Raw genomic sequence first — 22,624 nt, 5'->3', positions numbered from 1 at the left:
AATTGATGCTTTCAAACTGTTGCTGGAGAAGACTCTTGAGAATCCCTAGGACAGCAAGGAGATCAAACCAGTCAATCCTAAAGGAAAATCAACCCTGAATATTCACTGGAAGGACTGGTGCTGAAGCTGAAGCTCCAAACTTTGGCCACCTGATGTGAAGAATCAACTCACTGGAAAAGACCCTGATGCTGGGAAAGACTGAGGGCAGAAGAGGGCGACAGAGGATGAGATGTTGGATGGCATCATCGACTCAAGGGACATGAGTCTGAGCCAACTCCAGGAGACAGTGAAAAACAGGGTAGCCTGGCATGCAGCAGCCTATGGGGTCGCAAAGAGTCGCACATGACGGAACAACTAAACAAAAACAACTGATCTTCCACCTCCAGTCGTACTCCGCTCATGTCTTTCTGCAACACTGCTACCTGAATCATCTATCCAAGTGCAGATCTCATCATGCAGCTCAATTCTTCAGTGGATCCCCCCTGAATAAAATCCACCTTTAAAACAGCAGCCAAGACATTCATGATCAGTCTCCTCTCTGCCATACAACATGTCCATTCTGTATGATTATCATCAATACATTTGACATATCTTAATGTATTTTTCTTAACCAACACTAAAAGCTCATAGATGACATGGAGTTAGTCATATTTATGTTCTCAACACCAACCAACGTCTAATACATAGAAAACATCAATAAATATGTTCTAGATTCATTAATTAATGAGTAGTCAGAAAATGTATATATCATATGATTAGGGAATGGATTTCCAACATCTGGCACATAAACAGTTTTCAGTTATTTAGTGGATAAATTAGCCAGTTGCTATTCAATGAAAATTTTAAAAAAAGTTTTCCTTACTTTGTCTGCAAGGAACTGGTTGCGGCGCTCTTCTATAAGTTTTTCCACGGCCCTCTTGTGTTCTAGTTGCTTCATTCTTTGCTTCTGCGCATTCATTAATTCTATTCGATCATCCTCAGCAAATTTTGCCAGCATGGCTTTTCTAAATGTCTCCTCTTCCTCTTTTGCAGCCTGAAGTATTAATTCCTTCAAGGCCATTTGGTCCATAAAATCTTGCTTCAACTCCTTTTGCTTTCTCAATTTCTCTTCTGCTTCTTCCTAAATAACAGTACATCTAAAAGTTAATTTAATAATTAACCTGTAAAAGTTAATTCAGTAATTGTTTCTTTACAGTAGATTTATAAAGATAGGGTCAGATAGAGTTTGGTTAAGCTTAATGTTACAATAAGAAATAAAACTGAAAACTTAAACCTTTTCAAGGTAACACTTTTCCCATCCTTTAAAAACTAATAAAGTAGATGTTACCTTTGGATTGCTGATTATTTAAATTTTAACTAATACATATTTACCATCTTATTTCTGTATTCAGAATTAACACATTAACTTTGAAAAGAGCTGTATAAAAATTTGTATATGTGAGTTTATTAAATCTGTCAACTATATAATTTTAGTTTAATCCATAGTACCAACTATGAATCATTCTAGAACCTTGTGTTCAAATCATTGATAAATATTTTTCAGAACAATAATCTAGCAATGAGAATCAGAAGCTTAGAGAAATTCAAATTTACTTGAAGCAGTTAAAAGTCCTTTCCTACAAGGTTTATATTTTCCCAACATTATTATGAAAGATTTCAAAACCAAAAATTTTACAGGGATCACCCATATTTGCTTTATCATTGATCTACTGAATTAGGACTGTTGTAAATTTTAAATCATTTGCTAATCTAACCAACTTTGCTCAATTCTAATACAAGTTCCAGGTAGGCCAGTATCTTCAAAATATTGCCTTAACACCCATGTGGCCAAGGGTACAGATTACAACAAACTATAAGGGATTTACTACAGGCCATCAGAGACATACAGAACTTCCAGGAAGGCCAGGGAACCAAGCTCTCATCCTACTGCTCAAGTCTCATGGTAACTCTGTCTATGGTGACCGACTACTATCTCATCTTCCATCTTCACACCTTGAAGTGAGGGTGATGGCTATTGGAGATAACCTAGTTCATATGAAGAATTCTAGTAAGAGATAAATGTAGTTTTAACTACATTTCTCTTTGCAATAAAGCAAGACAAATGAATTTACAACAGGGTAGGATGTAGTAAGGGTAGGAATGGGGTTTTTTTGAGACAGAAAATGTATTTATTATTATGCAAATAGCTATTCAAAATAGCTAGGGACCTGACAAGCTGCCAAAGGCTTTTCCCAAATAACTAGTGTATCCCTGTATTAACAGGCATCACATCAGTAACACATCCAGGAGAACAAAAATAGAATTCAGAAAACAATATCTCAGAGGCCCACCAGATCCTGATTCCTTTATGAAATACTCTATTACAGTGTTGTTGTTGGTTGTGTAGTTGCTAGGTTGTGTCCAACTCTTTCAACCCCATGGACTTTATGTAGCCTGCCAAGCTCCTCTGTCCATGGGATTAATACTGGAGTGGGTTGCCATTTCCTTCTGGAAATGGCAGAATGGGTTTTAAGTGAGCCAATCTGCAAGTATCAGTTACAGCAACTTTGTTAATTATATTGATCATTCAATCTCTTTTTCTTCATTTATCCCTATCTTTCCAAATTCTTTCTCATAGTCTTCTCTATTCCCTGGTAGCTTAGATGGTAAAGAATTAGCCTGCAATGCATGAGACCCAGGTTCAATCCTTGGGTCAGAAAGATCCCCTGGAGAAGGGAATGACAACCCACTCCAGTATTCTTGCCTGGAGAATTCCAGGGACAGAGGAGCCTGGCGGGCTATAGTCCATAGGGTCACAGAGTTGGACACGACTGAGTGTCTAACATACACACACAATCCTCTTTTCAAATCTTATCTTTTTCTTAGTTCTCTCTAATCACTCTTACCTCTTTCAGGGGTCTTATACCATTTAATTTTTCATCATTTAATTTTATTCCATAAATATACACCCCATCTCACTAAAATTCATAGAAGGCATATCTTATTTTCCTTTGGGATGCTGGACACATAGTGTTTTTTATAATAAAAAGTTTGTGTTTATTTGCCATCTATTGCATAGAAGTCAGAGACTCATTAAAGGCAGACATGCTGTGTCAGTTAGCTTTGAATTCCTCCAGAGCTTATAATAATACCTTGCACAAAGAGATTCAGTACATACTGAACCAAATGAATTCTTGACATTTCCTGGCATCCATATCCCATACCAATTTTAGTTTAATCCAATGGTGAAGACATCTGGCTAAAGAACAGGAAAGATTTTGGCAAAACAAAACACCATTCATTATATTTTTTGAACTAGGAAAGTGTTCATATAGTCTTTGATGTGTCTGGATCTGGATTATATAGTTATATAATATGAACTGAATAATTTTCGATATTCTAAAACCCAGTATGTGGTTTGAGGAATAGCTGTTCTCCGAAAGTTTGGATTAATTTGCTATAGAACTACTCTGAGTCTAGAAACTCTTTGGAGATGTCTTGGTCTGGGTTCTCCATTGAAAAACAGCCTTAAACAAGGACTTGTATACAGATATTTTATCATGGAGGTAATCTCAGGAAGCAGAGGTGAGGGACAAGCAGAAGTGAAGGAAGAGAAGCCAACACAAGGGTGCATCATTGAACTGGTCACCACCTTGGACAACTGAGGCTTCACTCTGCCAGGACCTTGTGAGGAAGGCATGGGGTGCCTTTCAGGACCTTCCCAAAAGCCTGCTAGAGGTAGAGAAGCATTATCTCTCAATTCCTGTCCACTGCTGGCTGAGGGAGGCCCCAAAGGGTGTCACCTCCCTGTCCCCACCCCGACATGTTAGGAAGCTCTCAGCAAGGGGTCAGTCTAAGCCCTCACAACTGTTCCCCACAGTGGTCACAAATCAGAGGGCCTGCTGACAGGATGTGAAACAGGGCACACAAATCTTCTGATAGAGGAAAATGGCTTTAATAATCTTGTCTTTTTTTTCCTACATCTTTTGAAATCATTGCATTTTTAATTCAGAAAATTGCACCACTGAAAATTTCATTTTTTTAGGACACAACTGAGTAATCTTTCATTATTTTCCTAATCTTTTCTCTTCACAGACCCTTTTCCCCTTCAAATATTAAGCAACTAGATTTAAAAATGCTATGTGTTCTCCTGATTTTTAGTTTACTTCTACTTGTATCTTTATTATTTCCTTCCATATTCTTCCCTCATACTTGATTTATAATGTTTTTCTCAGTTATTGAGTTGGCTGCCTACACAATTTTCCCAGTATTTCTCACTTAATAATTGCCTGTGGATTTCTCTGGTGCTCCAGTGGTTAAGAATCCACCTGCTGGCTTCCAGTTCAAGATGGTGGAGTAGAAGGACATGTGCTTGTCTCCTTCTGCAAGAGTACCAAAATCACAACTAGCTGTTGAATAGCCATCAACAGGAGGATGCTGGGACCCACCAAAAAAAGATACCCCATGTCCAAAGACAAAGAAGAAGCTGCATCGAGATGGCAGGAGGGGTGCATTCATGATAAAATCAACCCCCTACCTGCTGGAGAACAATAATACCAAAGAGGTTTCTCACACTGTTGTGAAGGTTTGGACCCCACGTCAGGCTTCCCAGCCTGGAGATCTGACAAAGGGACTGGGAATCCACAGGACTCTGACCTTGAAGGCCAGTGGGATTTGACTGTAAGCCTTCCATGGGACTGCAGGAAACAGATTCCAGTCCTGGAATGTGCACCAGGACCCAGAGGAAAGGAGCAGCGACCCCACAGGAGACACAAACAAAACTACTTGCTAGTACTGGAGGGTCTCCTGCAGATGGTGGGTCAGCAGGGGCTCCACTGGAGGGGGGCACTGGCAGCAGCAGTCCAGGAAGGTCCCACTTGGCATAAGCCCACTTGGAGGTCACCATTAATCCAGGGCTGGGTCAGGCCAAACAACTACCAGGGAGGGAGTGCAACCCCACCCATCAGCAGATAATTGCATTAAACTTTACTGAGCAAGGCCCTGCCCACCAGAGTAAGTCCCAGTTTTTCCCATCGCCAGTCCCTCCCATCAAGAAGCTTACACAAGCCTCTTAGCTTACTCCATCAGAGGGCAGACAGAAGCAGCAAGAAGATCCAGTCTCATAGCTGGCTAGAACAAAAGCTACATTATAGAAAGTTAATCATGATAAAAAAGCAGAAAGTTATGTCCTAGATGAAAGGACAAGATAAAACCCAAGAAAAACAAGTAAATGAAGTGGAGATAGGCAACCTTCCAGAAAAGCAATTCAGAATAATGATACTGAAGATGATACAGGATCTCAGGAAAACAATGGAGAAGATGCAAGAAATGTTTACTAAAGACCTACAAGAATTAAAGAACAGAGATGAATAATACACTAGAAGGAATCAATAGAGTAACTGAGGCAGAAGAACAGATAAATGACCTGGAGGACATAACGGTAGAAATCACTGCCACAGAACAGAATATAGAAAAAAGAATGAAAAGAAATGAAGACAGCCTAAGAGACCTCTGGGACAACATTAAATGCACCCAGAAGGAGAAGAGAGAGAGAAAGGATCTGAGAAAATATTTGAAGAGATTAAGAGCTGAAAACTTGCCTAACATGGGAAAGGAAATAGTCAAACAAGTCCAGGAAGCACAGAGTCCTAGGCAGGATAAACCCAAGGAGGAGTACAGCAAGACACATAGTAATCAAAGTGACAAAAATGAAAGACAAAGATAAAATATTAAAAGCAACAAGGGAAAAACAACAAATAACGTACAAAGGAACTCCCATCAAGCTATCAGCTGATTTCTCAACAGAAACTCTACAAGCTAGAAGGGAAGGGCATGACATATTTAAAGTGAGGATAGAGAAGAACCTGCAGCCAAGAATACCCAGAAAGACTCTCATTCAGATTTGATGAAGAAATAAAAAACTTTCCAGACAAGCAAAAGTGAAGAGAATTCAGCACCACCAAACCAGCTTTACAACAAATGCTAAAGGAACTTCTCTAGGCAGGAAACACAACAGAAGGAAAGACCTACAGAAAATTAACCCAGACAGTTAAGAAAATGGTAATAGGATCAAATGCACCAACCAAAAGACACAGACTGGCTGGCCAGATGAAAATGTGTGCATGGAGGCACTTCCACTTACCACATCACTCTGCTTGACCCCCCAGATTGTATGTAATTATTTTATATTGTTAGGTTAATCATGTTCCCATTATGACTTGAAATTGTAATTATCTTTTATTTTTGTCTGGCTATTGACTGTGAAAACTGATAAACATCTTTTACTATTGTGATTATGTAACTATTACTCACTTACTGCCATTGTATCATGATTGGTCAACAGAAAAATAATATAGAACTCTGTATCACCAAAAGTACAATTTAATAGAAAAACTTGTAATCACTTTTAAAATTCCAGATGCATATCAGAATTATCTTGGGAGTTTTTGAAAAACAGAAAGCCCAGGTGCTGCTTTTTTCTCCAGAGCTCCAGATGTATTTCTAATGAACAGCCATGTTTAATGGCTGTATGATGATCTTTTCCTTTCATCTAGTTTCACTTTTTCTATTTCATATTCAGTGCTCCCATTTACTCTGTTTTCCAATTTCTTCATCTTTTAAAAAATTTTCTTTCTCCAGCCTTATCAAGCATAGTAGAAAAGTTTTGTATACCTATATAGAAATAATATGTATAACATATTTTAGAAAACATGAATTTTTGCCTAATGAAAAAATGTATGACATTTTGATTCCACTTGTTTGACTTAATATCAGTAGAATGCTATATTTCTAATTAAAAAACATATGCAACAAGCAACAAAAGTTTACTTTATAGCACAGAGAACGATAGTATCTCGTAATAACCTATAATGGAAAATAATTTCAAAAATTAATATATTTGTATATATACAACTGAATCAACTTGCTGTGCACCTGAAACATTGTAAGTCAACTATACTTGAATGAAAAATTTTTTAAATTAAAAAATAAGAAAAAAAAAAAAATAAGGAATCCACCTGCCAATGCAGGGGACACAGGTTCAATCCCTGGCCTGAGAAGATTCTACATGCCACAGGGCGACTAAGCCTGTGCAGCACGACTACAGAAGCCTGCGCATCCTAAAGCTTGTGCTCCGCAACGAGAAGCCACTGCAGTGAGAAGCCTGCACACTGCAACTAGGGAAAGCCCACACACAGCAACAAAGACAACAGCCAAAAATAAACAAACAAAATTTTTTTAATTGCCTAATAGATTTTGATGTCATAATTTCCTCCTCTAAATTGTCTGCAAATATCCTCTTCAACCAATAATAATTGAATGTTTACAGATTTTCAGTTAGTAAGTTAAAATATTTGTTATTAAGTTCTAGTGGTGTTTAAACACCGTTTCCCCTTTCCAATAAATTTTCTTTGGAGATATAACAGTTACGTACTTCAGTACAACAATGTTACATGGGAGATAAAATGTTCATTATATGTCCCTTAATGATTATACCTTTTCTCTGTGATACCTGGGATTCATTTGCTGTTCCACGTACCTAGTAATAACGCTGCCTACCTGCTTCCCATTTGTTCATATATGCCTGTTAGCCTTCATCCATCATTTTATTCTTAATGCTTTGGGGGTTATTTGACATTAGGTATCTATAAGAGAATTTTATTAAGATGTTTCTTTAAAAGAACTGGACACATTTTACAATCTTTTTTTTTTTTTTTTTAAACTTTATATAATTGTATTAGTTTTGCCAAATATCAAAATGAATCCACCACAGGTATACATGTGTTCCTGCAGTTAATAATTAAGGACTCAAATGAAATAAGTTTTGATATTTTACACAGTATCTATTTCTTCCTCATTGACGAAACTGTGTATCTAAGACAATGTTGTTTTAATATAGCTGATAATATTACAAATAATACTATTAATTGTTATAAACATTCATATATCTTATTTTATAAAGTGTTCAAACTTTTGGAGTTCCCCAGTGGTTCAGTGGTTAGGATTCCATGCTTTCACTGCTGATGGTGCGGGTTCAATCCCTGGTCAGAAGTTAAGACCCTACAAGCCGTGCAACATGATCAAAACAAAGTGCTGAAACTTCCGGTTTGTTTAAAAAAAAAAAAAAAAAAAAAACTTGGGTTTTTTATATTCTGTTGTCAACTTATTGAGTGTTCTTTACATATTCTGGATAAAAGTTATTTGTAAGATGCATGTATATGGAATGTTTTCTCCCAACAGTGGCTTGCATTTTCATTTTCCTAACAATGTTAGGAAATTATTCATTTTGATGACGCCTACTTATAAACTTTTTATGGCTCATGCCTTTATCCTAAAAATTTTTAATCTTTGCTATTTCCAAGTTCATAATGACCTTCTCATGTTTTCTTCTAGAAATGTTTTAGCTTCAGCTCTTTTTATGTTATAATATGACACAGTATAACAAGTGCTGGCAAGGATGTGGAGGAATTGGAACTCTCCTACATAGGCAGTAATAGAGTACAGTGGTCCAGCCTCTATCAAAAACAGCTGGGAAGTTCCTCAGAAAACTAAACACAGAATTACCATGTGACCCAACAATACCAGGGCTAGGTATTCACCCAAAGGGATCTGAAAAAGATACTCAAACAAAACTTGTACACAAATGTTCATAGCAGTAACATTCACAATAGTAAAAAAAAAAAAAAAAAGGGGTAGAAACATATACTATTGAATGGATAGACAAAATGTTGTATATCCATACACTGGACTATTATTCAGCCAAAAAAAAAAGTGGGGGGTGGATTAATTATTGACACATGCTACAAAACAGATGAAACTCCAGAATATTATTCTAAGGGAAAGAAATCACAATGCAAAAGGTCACATATTGCATGATCCCACTTATATTCAGAATAGTGAAATTCATAAAGACAGGAAGCAAATTAGTAGTTGCCAGGGTCTTGGAAAACATGGAAAGAGTGGTAATTGCTTAATGCAAGGTATCCTTTTGGGGTAATGAAAATGTTTTGGAACTAGACAGAGATGGTGGTTGCACAATATTCTGAATGTACTAAATGCTGCTTTAAAACAGTCACTTTTATGTTACATGAATTTTGCCTCAATTAAAAAAAAAAACCTTAAGGAGAAACACAAGCCCACAATTATGGTTAGAGTCATCAACAATCCTCTCTCAACAACTGATGGAACAACTAGACAGAAAATCAGCAAGGACATAGGAGAATTCAACAGCACAATCAATCAATAGAATCTAATTGGCATTTATAGAAATTTTAGACATTTAAACATATTTCTAGAACATTTCACCCAAAGTAGCAGAAAACATATTCTTTTCAAATGTCCACAGAACAAATTTAAAGGAAATAAAATCATATTGGGCATGTTCTCTGATAACAATGAAATCAAACTATAAGTAACTTATTTTTAAAGAAAAATTTCTGGACATTTAGGGACTACATAACAGTTTTAAGTAATCCATTGGTCAGAAAAAGGCTCAAGAAAATGAAAACATCAAAGATAATGAAAATGAAAACAACACTGAAACTTGTGAGGTGCAACTGAAACAGCTTTGAGGGAAATTTATAGCACCAAATGTATACATACAGTAAAATGCATTTATAGGGGCATGCCTGGAAAATCCCATGGATGGAGGAGCCTGGTGGGCTGCAGTCCATGGGGTCGCTGAGTCAGACAGGACTGAGCGACTTCACTTTCACTTTCATGCACTGGAGAAGGAAATGGCAACCCACTCCAGTGTTCTTGCCTGGGGAATCCCAGGGACAGGGGAGCCTGGTGGGTTGCCGTCCAAGGGGTTGCACAGAGTCGGACACAACTGAAGTGACTTAGCAGCAGCATTGTAGGAAACGTCTCAAATCAATAATCTAAGCTACTACACTTCAGAAACCCATAGAAAGGAAGCAGAAGGGAGTAAATAGAGCAGAAATAAATGGAATTGAAAACAGAAAACTAATAGACAATATAAATGAGGCAAAAGGCTGACTCTTTAAAAAAATTAATGAAACTGAAACCATAAAACTCCTACAAAAGAAGAGAATAAGTTCCTCTAAATCAGCCTTGGCAATGAATTTTTGGATTTGACATCAAAAGCAAAATAAACAAACAGGATTACATCAAACTAAAAAGCTTCTGTATAGATAAGAAAATGAAGTTAAAGTCACTCAGTTGTGTCATTCTGTGATCCTATGGACTGTAGCCCGCCAGGCTCCTCTGTCCATGGGATTCTCCAGGCAAGAATACTGGAGTGGGTTGCCATTTCCTTCTCCAGGGGATCTTCCCAACCCAGGGGTTGAACCCAGGTCTCCTGCATTGGAGGGAGATTCTTTACCATCTGAGCTACCAGGGAAGACTACAGACAAGGAAATCATCAACAAAATGAAAAGGCAACCTATGGAATGGCAGAAACATTTGCAAATTCTGTATCTGATAGGAGTTAATGTCTAAAATATATAAAAATGACACAAAACTCAACAGAAAAGAACAAAAAAAATCTGATTAAAAAATGGGCAGAGGATCTGAATAGATGTTTTTTCCAAAGAAGATATACAAATGGCCAACAGGGACAAGAAAAGGTACTCAACGCACCACTAAACATCAGGGAATACAAATCAAAACCACAAAGAGATATCTGTAATAATGGCTATCATCAAAAAAGAGATAATAGTTGGTGGGTATGTGGAGAAGGGAACTCTTGTCACTGTGGGTAGAAAAGCAAAGCCAATGGTATAGCCATTGATATAGCCAATGGAGATTCCTCAAAAAATTAAAGACAGAACTACCATATGTTCCAGCAATCCCACTTCCAGGTATATATCCAAAGGAAATGAAAACAGGATCTTAACACGGTATATGCACTCCCGTGTTCATTGTGGCATTACTCACAATAGCAAAAATATGGAAACAACCTAACTGTCCATCAACAGATGAATAAACGAAACGTGGTAGAGCTATATAAAGTGGAATATAATTCAGCCATAAAATCATAAAATAATGAAATCCTGCCATTTGTGACAACACAGATGGATCTTGAGCATTTTATGCTAAATGAAATGAGCTGATCAAAGAAAGACAAATACTGCCTGGTAACACGTGGAATCTTAAAAAAAAATGTCAAACTCATTGAAACAGAAAGTTGGAAAGTAGTTGGCAGAGACTGGTGGGTGGGAGAAATAGGAAAAGTTGGTAAAATGGTATGAACTTCCAGCTCTATGACAAATAAGATCTGAGGCTCTAACATAAAACATGGTGACTGTAGTTGAAAACACTTCATTGTATAAATGAAATTTCTGAAGAGAGTAGAACTTAAAAATTCTCATAAAAAATATGTGAAGTGATAGATGTGTTAACTAACTATAGATGGGGAATCTTTTTACAATGTAAATATTTATCAAGTCACCATGATATACACTTTAAATATCTTACAGTTTTATATGGCAATTATACCTCAAGGAAGCTAATTTAAAGAAAGATCAGATAAATCCTAATGTAAGAGTTAAACCTCTTCTGGATTATTTTCTACCAAAATTTATATACCTAAACAAGAGCTATCACTTGCTGAGGCAATGCAAAGTGGAGAAAACAGCTCAAATTCAAAACCTGTAATCCCAGAACCTTACAAAATATGAAATTTTGGTCAGGACAGTTAGCAGAAGTGAAACTGAATATATTTGAAACCTTGAGATTTACACAAGTGAAGGAAAAAAAACCTGCAAGAAACAGTATTATTTATTGGTCGTACAACCTTATCTTAGTCCATGGCACTATAATTTACCAATATAATTATGGCAACAGTGTGTCCACATCTAGAATGTGGTTAAAAAACAAAACCAGAGCTTGTGGGACTACAGGAGAGAATCACGGGTCGACCAAGCCAGTTAAAGGAGAAATCTAAAATCTACACAGAGGAGAAATGGCATTCTTACAGAAGGGAGAAGTGATTTTTCTTATATGGAAAGACACGAGTCTGCATGGTGACAACTGTTCCTGACTCCTCCATAAAATCTACAGGAAAGGAAGACAGGAGGACTGGACATTGGATAACCAAGCCCACTTGAGAATTAGAGTATAATTAAATACATGGAAGGAGCTGATTGATCTGATCAGTATCTGGCAAACTTCAATATCCTCCAGAAAACTCAAAAATGGTGTAAGAAAGTGGGCTTCTATTTGAGTAACTGTGACTTATACAATACAGTTAGATTTTATGATAGCCTTAATGCACAGAGTAAAAGGACTTACTGGCAACTTCTGTTAGCAGTAGCTCGACAATCAGTAACTGAGAATTCTGGTGAATGTAGTGGTGGTCTTGCATCTGGTCCTTCTGGGGCATTTCTAAAAGAGCTCCCTACAAAGATCCACTTTGTTATCAAGTAAAATAAAAGAACACATTCCAGAGGAAATAATACCCACAGGACTAAGCAAATACTGCCAGAAAGTGTAGGGTCTGCTCTTCCAGGAGAAAGCCCGGTGACACGCAGTATGTGTGTAACAGATATTCTATGTCCCTGCACAGAGGTGCTGCTATACTTCCTATCATGCTGTAACAAAATATTAGAATGCTTTAGTGAGACATGTACAGAATTTCAAATAAATACATCAAGTGCAAAAAGAGTTGTTGATATTTACTTAAACGCTAGTGTTTCAATATTTACTTACATAACAAATCGCTGGCCACAGGAGTTAGTCTCTGCAAAACTCCCCCAGTTGATAATGTGTCAACACCCCACTTACATCAACAGACAGATCATCCAGAAAGAAAACCAGTAACGAAACACAGACCTTAAATGACACATTAGTCCAGACAGGCTTAACTGATATTTATAGAGCATTCCATTTGAAAGCAGAATATATGTTCTTCTCAACTGCACAAGGAATATTCTCCAGGATAGATCATATGCTGAGCAACAAAAGAAGCTAAATTTAAGAAACTTAAAATCATTATCAAGCATATTTTCTGACCACAATGCTATGAGATTAGAAATCAACTACAAGGGATGTCCCTGGTGGTCCAGTGGTTAGGAATCCACCTACCTATGCAGAGAACACAGGCTCAACTCCAGGTCCAGAAGGATTCCACATGCTAGGGGCAACAAGCCCATGTGTCACAACTACCAAGCCTGGGCTCTAGAGCCCACGAGGCACAACTACTGAAGCCTTCATGCTCTCGAGCCTGTGTGCCACAACTACTGAAGCCCGTGCACCCTAGAGCCCATGCTTTGCAACAAGAGAAGCGGCCACAATGAGAAGTTCATGCACCAAAACTAGAGAGTAGCTCCCACTCGCCACAACTAGAGAAAGCCCATGCCCAGCAATGAAGATCCAGCCCTGCCAAAAAAAAAAAAAACAAGAATCAACTCTAAGAAGAAAACTACAAAAAACAAACACACGGAGACTAAACTATATGGTACTAAACAACTTATGCATCACTGAAGAAATCAAAATCAAAACATTTTAGAGATAAATGAAAATGAAACCCCAATCCAAAATCTATGGGACACAGCAAAAACAGTTTCAAGAGAGAAGTCTACAGTAATACAATCTTACCTCAGGAAACAAGAAAAATCCAAAATAAACAATCCAACACTAGACCTAAAGCAACTAAAAAAGAACAGATGAAACTCAAAGTTAATAGGACAGAAATCATAAACATCAGAGCAGAAATGGAGATGAGGGTAACAAAAGAAAAGACTGATGAAACTAAAAGCTGGTTCTTTGAAAAGACAAACTTGGTAAGAGACTACTAGCTGGATGGTTAGAGTTAGTCGCTCAGCTGCGTCCGACTCTTTGTGACCCCTTCCTTGGACTGTAGTCCACCAGGCTCCTCTGTCCATGGAATTCTCCAGGCAAGAATACTGGAATATGTCATTCCCTTCTCCAGGGCATCTTCCCAACCCAGGAACTGAACTCGGGTCTTCTGCATCACAGGCAGACTCTTTACAGTCTGAGACACCAGGGACTCAGTCAAGAGACAACTACAAGCAACTGTATGCAAATAAAATGGATAACCTAGAAAAGAAGACAGATTCTTAGAAAAGTAGAACCTTCCAAGACCAAACCAGGAAGAAATAGAAAATATGAACAGACCAACTACAAGTTACTGAAATTGAAACTGTGATTAAAAATATTCCAACAAATCAAAGTCCAAGACCAGATGGCTTCATAGGTGAATTCTAGAAAATATTTAGAGAAGAGGTAATACCTGTGCTTCTGAAATTCTTCCATAAAACTACAGAAGAAGGAACACTCTCAAATTCATTCTATGAGGCCATCACAATCCCAAAGATAACACACACAAAAAGAGAAAATTACAGGTCAATATCTCTGATGAATATAGATACAAAAATTGTCAACAAAATACTAGCAAACCACATCCGATAACACATTAAAAATATCAAACACCATGATCAGGTGGGATTTAACCTAGGGATACAAGGATTCTTCAACATATGTTAATCGATGTGATACACCACACTAAAAAGCTGAAGAATAAAAAAACTGTATATATGACCATCTCAATAGTTGCATTAAAAAGCTTTTGACAATATTCAACACTCATTTATGATAAAAATTGCTCAGAGAGTGAGCACAGAGGGAACCTACCTCAACATAATAAAGGCCATATATGACAAATCCACAGCAAGTATCAATCTCAACAGTGAAAAACTGAAAGCATTTCCAATAAGATCAAGAAGAAAAGAATGTTCACTCTCATCACTTTTATTCAATATACTTTTGTAAATTCTAGCCATGCAATCAAAGAAGAAAAAGAAACAGAAGGAATCCAAACTGGAAAAGAAGTAAACTGTTATTGTTTGCAGATGACACACTACACATAAAAAACCCTAAAGATGCTATCAGAAAACTACTAGAGCTCATCAATGAATCAATTACATTGTAAGTTATAAAGTTAATACATAGAAATCTCTTGCATTTCTATACACTAAAAACAGAAAAATAGAGAAATTAAGGAAACTATTGCATTTACCATCATATCAAAAAGAATAAAATACCTATGAATAAATTCACCTAAGGAGGCAAAAGACCTGCACTCTGAAAACTATGAGGTAATGATGAAAGAAATCACAGATGACACAAACAGATACACAGACATACCATAACCTTGGATTGGAGGAACTTATATTGTTAAAATGACCAAACAACCCAAGGGAATTTACACATCCAATGCAATCCCTGTCAAATTATCAATGGCATTTTTCACTGACCTAGAAAAAAATTTTCAGTTTGTATGGAAACACAAAACATCCTGAAGCCAACATAATCCTGAGAAATAAAAATGGAACTGGGGGAGTCAGACTACCTGACTTCAGGTTGCACTACAAAGCTTTAGTCATCAAAGTACGGTAATTGCCCCAAAACAGAAATACAGGTCAATGGACTAGGACAGAAAGCCCAGAAATAAACCTTGCACCTGCAAACAATTAATCTACAACAAGGGAGGCAGGAATATACCATGGAGAAAAGACAGTCTCTCAAATCAGTGATGCTGGGAAAACCAGACAGCTACATGTTAAAAAAAAAAAATGAAGTTAGAATATTCTTTTAATACCTTACACGAAAGTAAACTTAAAATGGATTAAAGACCTAAATATAAGACCAGATACCATAAAACTTTTAAAGGAAAAAATATACAGAACACTCTTTGACATAAACCACAGCAAGGTCTTTTGATTCAACTCCTAGAGTAATGAAAATAAAAACAAAACTCAGACCTAATTAAACTTAAAAGACTTTGCACAGCAAAGGAAACCATAAACAAAATGAAAAGACAACCCACAGAATGGGAGAAAATATTTGGAAACAATGTTACTAACAAGGGGTTTACCTCCAAAATGTATAAACAGTTCATGCAGTTTAACACCAAAAAAAAATAAATAAATAAAAAATGGGTAAATACACAGAAATCTCTTGCAGAGAATTTCAATCAGAAGACATAAAGAGGCATTTCTCAAAAGAAGACATACAGATGGCCAAAAAGCACATGAAAAGATGCTCAACATCACTATAACTACAATGAGGTATTACTTCACATCAGTCACAATGATGATAGTCATCACCATTAGTCTAGAAACAGTTAAGTGCTGGCAGGGTGTGAAGAAAAGGAAACCCTCCTTCATTGTTGACAGGAATGTAAATTGGTACAACCACTATGGAGAACAGTATGGAGGTTCTCTAGAAAACTAAAAATAGAACTACCATATGATCCAGCAATCCCACTCCTAGGCATATATCTGGAGAAAATCATAATTCAAAGATATAGGCACTCCAATGTTTTCAGTGCAGGTCTATTTACAATAGCCAAGACATAAAAGCTACCTAAATGGCCATCAACAAAGGAACAGAGAAGGAAGAGTGTGAGTGTGTGTGTGTGTGTGTGGGTGTGGGTGTGGGTGGTGGAATATTACTTGGCCATAAAAAAGAATGAAATAATGCCATTTATAACAACCGGCATGATAGGTATTATCATACTAAGTGAAAAAAAGTCAGAGGGAGACAAATATATCTCTCTTACACATGGGATCTAAAAAAATGATACAAATGAACTTATTTACAAAACAGAAAGAGACCTCAAAATCAAATTTATGGTTACCAAAGGAGAAAGGTGTATACACACACACACACACATATATATAATAGATAACAAGAACATACTATATAGCACAGGGAACTATATACTCATTATTCTGTAATAATCTAAGTAGTAAAAGAATCAGGAAAAGAATGGATGTATGTATATGCATAACTGAATCACTTTGCTGTATACCTGAAAGTAACACGATATTGTAAATCAACTATACTCCAATATAAAATAAAAATTAACTTAAATACACAATAAAACACTGAATAAATATTTTTAAACACTAAAAGAATAAAATTCCTAGCCTAGATAGTTTCACTGGAAAAGTCTACCAAATGTTTAAAGAATTAACTAATATCAATTCTAAACAATAAAAAATAGAAGGAAACTTCTCCATTCATTTTATGAAGGCAGTTTACCCTGACACCAGTATACAAAATGAAAACTAAAAACCAATATTCTTTATGAATATGGATGCAAAAACCCTGAAACACATTATTAGAAAATTAAAATCCAGTCACATATTTAAAGACATACACACCATGTCCAAGTGGGATTTATTCTAGTGATGCAAGGTGGTTCAGTAACTCCCAAAGTTAATCAATGCAATCAACCAAGCTAAAGAAGAAACAGCATTTGACAAAATTCAACACCTCTTTATGATAAAAATATTCAGAAAAATAGAAATAGAAGAGAATGTCCTCAACTATAAAAAGAGCATCTACAAAAAACTACAGTTAACATAATGCTTCTCCCCTGAGAGATAACAAAGATGACATCTACTCTCATCATTCATCCAATATAGTGCCAGCCAGTGCTAAAACTTTTAGCCAGTACAATAAAACAAAAAAGTAAATAAAAAGTGTAGAGATGGGACTTCCCTGGTGGTCCAGCAGCTAAGACTCTGCCTTCTCACTGCAGGAGGCCTGGGGTTTGATCCCTGGTCATGGAACTAGATCCCACATGCCACAAGTAAAGATCCCATGTACCACAACTAAAGCTAAATAAATAAATATTTTTTTTAAGTGTATAGATAAGAAACCAGGAAATGAAACTGTTCCTATTTGCAGAAGACATGACTATGTATGGAAAAACAAACCAACTCCTACAAATTCCTACAGCTACTAAGTGAATTCAGCAAGGTCATGAGATACAAGGTAAATATATATTTTTTTTAAAGTCAATTCACTAGCAATGAGTATGTAGACAATGAAATTAAAACTTAAATTCCATTTACAATCATTCAAAAAACTGAAATACTTCGATGTAAATCTAACAAAACATGTACAGGATTTGTATGCTGAAGAATATAAAACACTGATGAAAAAATTCAAAGATGACTTAAACAGAATTGACTTGAACGATACAGGGGTTAAACCACATAAATTTAGTCAGCTCTCTGTATCCACAGTTCTATATCTGTAGATATCTATATATCCATAGATCTATATCTATATCTGTGGAATCAACCAACCATGGACTGTGTAAACAGTAGATTTTACTACTGAAAAATATCCAAGTATAGGTGGACTCACACAACTCAAACCTGTGTTGTTCAAGGGGAAATTGTAAATGAAGAGTCATACCATGTTCCTGGACTATAAGACTCAATATAGTGACCATGTCAATCTTCCCCAAATTGATATTCAGATTTAATTTAATTCCTATCAAATTCCCCAAAGACTATTTGTAGATAGAGTTAAGATTACTCTAAACTTTATATGGAAAGGCTGAGGAATTAGAATAACTAAAACGATCTTGAAGACTTTATATAGATACAGTAATCAAAACTGTGTGGTCCTCCTGAAGGGATAGGCACATAAATCAACAGACAAAACAGAGATCCCAGGAATATACGCACAAATGTGCTCAGCTTTGTTTAAAATGTGTTTTAAACAAAGTAGCAAAAGCAACTGCGTGTAAGAGAAAAAACCTTTCAACAAATAGTTGCAACTAGACCAACTGGACATAGAAAAGCAAAACAGAAACTGGCCTAAGTCTCATAACCTACAAACAAAAATTAACTGAAGAGGAAATCTTTTAAGGAAAAAAAAAAAAAAAGAAAATTCTTTGGGTTCTAGGTAAAGACGTCCTAGAACTGATACTAAAGTTATGGTCCATATAAACAGAAATTGCTAAGTTAGACTTCACAGAAATTGAAAACATTTGCTTTGGAAAAGACCCCCATTAAGAGGATGAAAAGACAACATGTAGACTAGGAAAAAATATCTGTAAACCACACACCTGACAAAGAACTAGAATACATAAAGGACTCTCAAAATCCTATAATAAATTAACAAAAAACACCCAATTAGAAAACTGACAAATTGTCATAACTTGAGGTCAAATTGTTCAATGCTATATCCCATGGTTTTATGACTAGTTATTTTATATATTAATGAGAAGGAGTATTGAAATATTCAAATATAATTACGGATTTATCTTTCTCCTCTCAGTTTTTTCAGTTTTGCTACAGGTATTGTAGTTGAAGTTTTATTTAAGTTCATACACTTCTAGGGTATTATATCCTCTAGATGAATTTAGCCTATTATCATCATGATTTCTACCCTAACATGCTTTTGATTGGTGTTTGTCTGCATATCTTTCTCCATCCTTTTGTTTTTAAACATATATGTCTTCATATTTAAATTATGTCTCTTGTAGACAATATAGTTGCATCATGCTTTTTGATGCAGTTTTTTTTTAATGTTGTCTGGGTCTAGCTCTTTTATCCAGCCTGAAAATCTCTCTTTTAAATGTAGCACTTATACGACACTTACATGTAAGGTAACTATCAATATAGTCGGGTTTAAATCTATTACCTTTCTACTGCTTCATCTCAAAATAGTACTCTTCTCTATGTTAACCTGGAGAAGGAAATGGTGACCCTAGTATTCTTGCCTGGAGAATTCCATGGACAGAGGAGCTTGCTGGGCTGCAGTCAGTGGGGTCACAAAGAGTCAACATGACTGAGCAACTAAAGCTTTCACTTTCACTATGCTAATCATTCCTTCAATTTCCAAAACTTACTTCTAGTTTCTTCTTATATATTTCAGCTTGTTCTTCCTGGTATAATTCCTGTCGCACTTGTTCTAAATCTTCACGTTGCCGCAGCATTTCTTCCAACCTCTGAGTCAGCTATTAAAAAAAAAAAAAAAAAAAACATGTATAAGAATCAAATTCTATGACAAATATTTAAGAATTTCTCCAGTGTTAAAACAATTATTTTAGTACCATATTTTTAAGCTGTAGTCTTTTTTCTTCACTTTCTTGAACTTTTGCCATTCGATCTTCTTCTCTTTGTTGCTGCAACTTGGCAAACTCTATTATTTTTCTATTTTCTTCTTCCATCTCCTCCCGTTTCTTTTTTCTCCAGAGAGCCTGCTCTTTCTGAAACTCTTCTATATACCTTCGAGTTGTATTCATTTTCTCTAACCTTTGCTGTCTTTCCCTAAAAAGTAATAGTGAGTGCAGTTCGATAGTAACAGAAATAATAATAAAAAAGTAAAAAAAAACATGAGTGTCATTTCCTTTAGCTGTCTACCAAGGAAACTGAACAGAAAACAAGTTCTCCTGATATGCACTAAGGAAAAAAAGGTTTAGTCACTGTTACTTAATAAGTATCTCTTAATTATCAATTAATTGTTATACTAACAAAGATAAATAAGACTTGGTCTCAGTTTAGGTCATAACATTTACTGAGGACTTACTGTGTATCAGGCACTTCTTAGGTGGTTTATTCTTCATGACAAGCTTGAGATAAATCTAACAAATATTTAAGCATGTTTAAGCATGTAAGAAAGTTGGGGCAAACTTACAATTGATCTTCTTCATAGATTTTCCTAACAATTTCATCAATCATGAGTTTCTCTTTCAGCAGCTGCTCATAAGCTTCCTGCTTTTTCTTCTCTTGTTCCTCCAGTTGTTTCTCTAAGTCATGACTGTACTGTGCTTTTGCTTGGTTTCGTTTGTCCTCTGCAGCACTCTCTTCCTTTATTAACCTCTCGTGCTCTTCCATCATAGTTCTGGCTATTTCAGCATCACGTTTCTGTTATTAAAACAAAACTCATCTTTCTATTATCAAACCTGAGCAAAATATGACAATACTTTTAGCACATGGAACTGAATACTATAAGGCCTATTTCATAAAATATTTTCATCTGTGTAGATAAAAAGCAAAGGTAAGTCACTGTCACCTGAGGGGTTTGAATGAAAAGCAAATGAATGAAAAGAAGAGTTTGAATGAAAAGTGGGGTTTGAATGAAAAGCAAACCCTAAAGGCTTTCCTATTTCTTCAAGTAGCTCTCAGGGCAATAAGGAGAATAACTCCACACTTGAAAAACAGTAAGTAAGATTAGAAGTGCTTCATTAATAATTTTGTTAATTTCTAAAGCAACAGTCATCTTCCTCATCTACTTAAAAGTTGATGTAGGTAATTTTCACAAATTTTAGCTCCACTGGGTACTGGCTGCTATTTGGAGTAAGGATGGTGCTATCTTTTTTATACCTGTCTGCTATTAAATATAGCTCTGAGCAACTCAAGTTCTCTCAGCCTAAATTTTCTTTGCTGCCAGTGGCCTTTGAAATGTCCCCTTTCTCATTTATTAAAGGCCCTCTGAAATAACTTTAACTTAAAAAAAGGGTCACATACAATACTGTGTCTGTTTTCTGAGGTTTTAATTCACTCTTCAAGACCATTCCTTCTGAATGAGACACAATCCTGCATCTTGAATGAGTTACCTTGATTTTTTTGAGCATTTTGAAATCATTTAACAAAATGGTTTAACGTATATACACTGGGGCAGTTTAAAAAGTTATCCTTTACCATTATGATCACATCCCAAATGCTAGAATGGTTAGCAGTATCAAACACAAAATAAGAAACAGATAAAAATATGAAGGTGAACAGTGGCTATCATCAAAAGATCCACAAACAATAAATGCTGGAGAGGGTGTAGAGAGAAGGGAACTTTCCTCACTGTTGGTGGGTATGTAAATTGGTGCTGCCACTATGGAGAACAGTATGGAGGTTCCTTAAAAAACTAAAATAGAGCTACCATATAACCTTGCAATCCCACTCCTGGGCGCATTTCAGGAGAAAAACATGATCCAAAAGGATACATGCACCCCAATGTTCACTGAAGCACTACTTACAATAACCAAGACATGGAAGCAACCTAAATGTCCACCAACAGAGGAATGGATAAAGATGTGGGACATATATACAACGGAATATTACTCAGCCATTAAAAAGAATGAAATAATGCTACTTGCAGGAACATGCATGGACCTAGACAGTGTCATACTTAGTGAAATAAGTTGAACAGAGAAGGAAAAATATCATATGACATTCCTTATACACGGAATCTAAAAAGAAATATTACAAATGAACTTACTAAACAGAAAAAGATGCACAGAGAATGAGCTTATGGTTGCAGCAGCAGAAAGAATAGTTAGGGAGTTTGGGGTGGACATGTTTACACTACCATATTTAAAATGGATAACCAACAAGGACTTACTGTATAGCATAAGGAACTCTCCTCAATGTTATGTGGCAGCCTGGATGGGAGGGGAGTCTGGGAGAGAATGGATACATGTCTATGCATGGCTGAGTACCTTCAATTTTCACTTGAAACTATCATACTTGCTAACTGGCTACACACCATAAAAAATAAAAAGTTTAAAAAAATAAAATATAAAGGCTAATGTTAATGCTAATTAAAAGACACTTAGTTCCAAAGAATAGCAAGGATAGATAAGAAAGCCTTCCTCACCGATCAATGCAAAGAATAGAGGAAAATAGAGACTAGAGATCTCTTCAAGAAAATTAGAGACCCCAAGGGAGCATTTCATGCAAAGATGGGCTCAATAAAGGACAGAAATGGTAGAGACCTAACAGAAGCAGAAATTATTAAGAAGAGGTGGCAAGAATACACAGAAGAACTGTACAGAAAACATCTTCACGACCCAGATAATCAGAATGGTGTGATCACTCACCTAGAGCCAGACATCCTGGAATGTGAAGTCAAATGGGCC

General features: G+C 36.1%; 1 protein-coding gene across 1 annotated transcript in view; it reads right to left on the bottom strand.

Moving 5' to 3' along the window:
• Positions 1 to 22,624, bottom strand: part of MNS1 (meiosis specific nuclear structural 1) — an 84,796-nt gene that overhangs the window by 9,561 nt on the left and 52,611 nt on the right. The window contains exons 5-8 of the mRNA XM_019968782.2: positions 20,407 to 20,636; positions 19,823 to 20,039; positions 19,619 to 19,726; positions 863 to 1,120 (exon numbers count right to left, since the gene is read on the bottom strand). Coding sequence (XP_019824341.2) covers positions 863 to 1,120; positions 19,619 to 19,726; positions 19,823 to 20,039; positions 20,407 to 20,636 — 813 coding nt within the window. The remainder of the gene's footprint in view (positions 1 to 862; positions 1,121 to 19,618; positions 19,727 to 19,822; positions 20,040 to 20,406; positions 20,637 to 22,624) is intronic.

Source organism: Bos indicus, chromosome 10 (assembly GCF_029378745.1).
Source record: "Bos indicus isolate NIAB-ARS_2022 breed Sahiwal x Tharparkar chromosome 10, NIAB-ARS_B.indTharparkar_mat_pri_1.0, whole genome shotgun sequence".
Taxonomy (NCBI): Eukaryota; Metazoa; Chordata; class Mammalia; order Artiodactyla; family Bovidae; genus Bos; species Bos indicus.
The sequence above is the reverse complement of the archived record's forward strand: the minus strand, read 5'-3'. Positions and strand labels throughout refer to the sequence as shown.